Source organism: Gavialis gangeticus, unplaced genomic scaffold, assembly GCF_001723915.1.
Source record: "Gavialis gangeticus isolate Ggan-Ray unplaced genomic scaffold, GavGan_comp1, whole genome shotgun sequence".
Taxonomy (NCBI): Eukaryota; Metazoa; Chordata; order Crocodylia; family Gavialidae; genus Gavialis; species Gavialis gangeticus.
Window position 1 is genome coordinate 43,657,691 of NW_017729030.1, and position 3,938 is coordinate 43,661,628.

Consider the following 3,938-nt stretch of genomic DNA (forward strand, 5'->3'; position numbering starts at 1 on the left):
AGTCCCTCAGTGTGAAGAGCAGTGTCTGGCTGGTAAGTCTGCTGTGGGGGAAGGGGTGGGAGACAGAAGGTGCATGGAGTGTGGAGCAGATTGAGGCCCCTGCAGTGGGGGGGAGATGGAGGGCAGGGGGGCAGGGACAGCTTCAACTGGACCTGCATCCTGGTGAGTGAAAGGGGCAGTGAGAGCTCTGATTTTCCATGATAAAAAACCCAAAAAAGTCAAACCCCAAAAGGTATAGGTATTTAGAATGTATTTATTATAGTGATTGAGCCACTGATAGGCTTCCAAATTGCTTTAAAATGTAAATATGTTAATAAAACATTGTGTTCAATGGATAGAGAAATATCTATCCATCTCTCTATAGGGAATTTTATTTTAATCATGGAAAAACACAGATTTTAGGGGTTTTAATCAGAGAATGTACGATTTTTTTTAGCAGAGAAAACTAGGATCCTTACTAATTACATAGCTGATTACCCTTGCCATAACCCCTGTATAACACAAACTAGAGAGCTTCCCTGGATTAGTGCCTTTTAGAATGCGACAGAAAAAAACTCCAGCCTTGATTTTAAGATTTCCACTAATGAGAGAATCCATTATAACCCTTGATAAAGCATTCCAGAGGCTAAAAATGGTGCCTTATTTGTAGTCTAAACCTGTCCAGCTTCAGCTTCTAGCCCTAGATCTTTCTATCTTGTTGTCTACTAGACTGAAGATCCTTTCTATTACCAAATTTCACTTCCCTATGATCACTGAGGCTAAGTAAAGACAGTTAAAAAGCCTAAGGCTGAATCGATTCAATCTTCGCAGATTAGTCTAAGCAACCTAGATTGAACCGATAAGCAAGCAGACAGGCATGTGCTTTTGATTTTGGAAATGCAGCCACATGTCTGCAGTGGCCCAGGCCAGAAGCTGGGGGGCACAAGAGCATACTTCCCTGCCTGGCTGGAGCAGACCGCTTTGATCAAGGCTAGCCTACCCACCCTGCAAAGCAGATTTTGGGGACAGGGAGTGCAAAGCATCCTGAGATGCTGGGGCACTGCGAGTTAACTTGAATGTGGAGGGGATCTGGGACAGAAGTTCAATAAACCAATTTAACCTAAATAGGTTACATCTGATACTACATCCATCCAGGATTATCTTAAACAAGTTTCAGCCATTTTGAAAGCAGCTCATGTGCACTGAACTTCTGTTGTATTACAGATTTGAACTGGTTTCCAATCACTTATACTGGTTTATGTGTATTTCTGTCCCTAGCCTTAGAGTGTGTGATCAAGTCACCCTTTAACCTTCCATTTGTTAAGCTAAAGTGATTCAGCTTCTCAAGTATTTCATGATAGGTATATTTCCCAATCCCTTAATCATTCTATTAGGATAGTGGAAGGAATCATAACCAATTGTGTAATGCCCAAGTAGAGCATGCAAAGAGTTCTTCATTAAATGCTTTGGAAACAGACTGCTGAGGGGGAAAAGGGATTTAAAATAGAACTGTCACTCTTGTCTGTAATTTTCATTAGCGGATAGGCTAGCAGCCAATATGGAGCAACTGCTGGAAGGTTACCATGACCAAATAGAAGCAGTATTTCAGTTGCTTTCTAGGGAGGAAATAAGTAGATTAATAAATATACAATACTGATGGGTGAAAGCAGCAGCCCTGGCTATACACAGAGGGTTGCTGTATACTTGAAAAAAATGCTTTATTAGACTATAAATTATTTTCAAATAGTAACAATTTTCATAGTCTACAAAATTATCTGGCAGCTAGCCAGGGCCTACCACCAAATGTGCACGCAGACTTCCCCTCATTTACATTTGCATACAAGGGAACCTCATTGTCTATCTCTGAACGGCTGCTAAAAGCTGTATATGCTCTGTAATGGAAACCAACTAGGAAGCTAATTACATGCAGCCAACACAGAGCAGGACTACAAAACACATGGCCCATATTGGGTAGACAAGCTGCCAGGACCCTACTACAAGGACAGGTTACTGCTATCCATCTGAATAAGTTATATAGTAGTGCTCATTGAGTGCAGTCTCCCTCACCGATGACTCTTTTTCAAGTCATGGTCAGTCACTAAACTGAATATATTTCCATGTCCTCTTCATTCCCACAGCTCAGCTGTGCTTTTCTTTCCCATTTCCAATGATTCCTGTTTCTTCACCAGCCTTAAATATTTGTCAGCTAACTAGCACACAGAGGGAGGGAGGGAGTGCTGAGGGGAGTTAATCTGGAGTACACACACGCGCACACACACACACTAAACTATGGGGTCACCATGGCTTGAAAGGCTGTTGACTCTTTTAACAGCCTTTCAGGGCCCAGGCCAATGAGCCCAGGTCAGACCAATGAGCCATATGGTAAATCATGAGACTTTTGGTTTTGGAATAGTATCATGCATAGTTTGTACTCTAAATAAGTAGGTGCCAAAGTGCTACTTAAAAGTGTGTTTATGGAATACCTGTCCTATAACTTGCAGCAGTTAAAAAAAAAAGATAAAATGCATCAATTCTGCATGAACTAACCCTATTGGTACTATATGCAAATTACTACAAGTATACTGATTTCAAGGTCACTGTTTTTAAATTTGCTTCTTGCTTCCACGTGCTCAGGGAGAGCCAGGTCTGACAGTAAGGAAGGAGGAGATAAAGGGGCTGCAAGTAAAACCAGTTGGGGGGTGGGGGTCAGAGGGCAAGAGAGCTGCTTAACCCCCCAGATTTATTTTCCTTGCTGTAGCAGTGGGAAAGGGACAAATTTAAGGCAATCCTCCAGTAATTAGATTCTGCACCTAGAAAACTAACAAATTTGTAAATTTCCCATATATAAAGCCTAATTATTGGGGGGTCTTATAATCAGGGTCATCTATGCAAGTCAATCTAGTATTTGTCAAGGAGATCCACTCACTCTGCATCTATAGATAAGTAATGGGTAGGGCTTGCCGAATTCTCTCTCTCTCTCTATTCCTGAACAATGGTGTTTGTGCCCAAAAGCTTGCAAAGAACAATTTTCCCCAACTACTCGGTCTAATAAAGATACCACGTTTACCCAAAGGAACTTGTCTGCTGCACACACGCATATACAAAGGGGGGGTGTGTATACACACACATGCACATATACACACATATGTATACATACACACACACACACACACACACACACACACTACAAAGTTTACATGAATACTATTGGTAAATAAGACAATCCCTGGCATATAAACCTCCCAGTGCTTCAGAGACCTGCTACTCATTGATATAGGCCAAACAGGGACCAAGCCAGGTCCAATTACCCGAGGAAGGAAAAGGCAGCCCTTGCAAGAAGAGCACACAGGCTGGATGGAGAGCACCCAAAGAACAAAACAGGGTCCAACGCGGCCTTATGACTGATCCCTGGGATTCATCTGCAATTGTGATCATTTTTTCAAACCAGCTAGCGGAGGCAGGGGGAAGAAAGGAACGGGCACAAACCACTCTAGCTGTGGGAGCAGCGGGCACTGCTATGGTGGTGCTGAAGGAAGCCTCTGCCGTTCTTGCCACGCCAGCAAGGACTGACAGCAGCAAAGATGAGAGGAAGATGCCCTGCTCAGCGCCAGGTGGAGCGTTTCTCGGGCTCCCTTGGCAGAGCGCCCCAGCACCTGCCCCGGGGCTGCCCCAGCTCCCAGCCCGACAAACAAGAGCCCTTCCCCGCTCCCCGACGGGCGGCCCTAGCTCCGCGGCTGCTGCCAGGAGCCGGGCAGCAGCTGATGCCCCGGGGGAGGGCGGGCACGATGCCCCACGGGCCCTGCCAGCAGCAGGGAGCAGCCGTGCCGGGCCCAGAGCCCGAGCTGGGGCAGGGTGGGGAGCCGAGCTGCCTGCCAGTGCCAGGCCCTTCCTTACCCGCCAGCCCGCCGCCGCCTCCATCGCCGCCGTGCCCCTTCCTCCGCTGCAGGATGAAGTAGGGG

At 45.7% G+C, this 3,938-nt stretch overlaps 1 protein-coding gene across 1 annotated transcript in view; it reads right to left on the reverse strand.

Moving 5' to 3' along the window:
• The window catches only part of TBC1D9 (TBC1 domain family member 9), a gene marked incomplete at its 5' end in the record, with an annotated part of 110,414 nt that extends 106,477 nt beyond the window's left edge, over positions 1 to 3,937 (reverse strand). The window contains one exon of the mRNA XM_019521833.1: positions 3,874 to 3,937. Coding sequence (XP_019377378.1) covers positions 3,874 to 3,937 — 64 coding nt within the window. The remainder of the gene's footprint in view (positions 1 to 3,873) is intronic.
• Position 3,938: the final 1 nt, after the last annotated feature.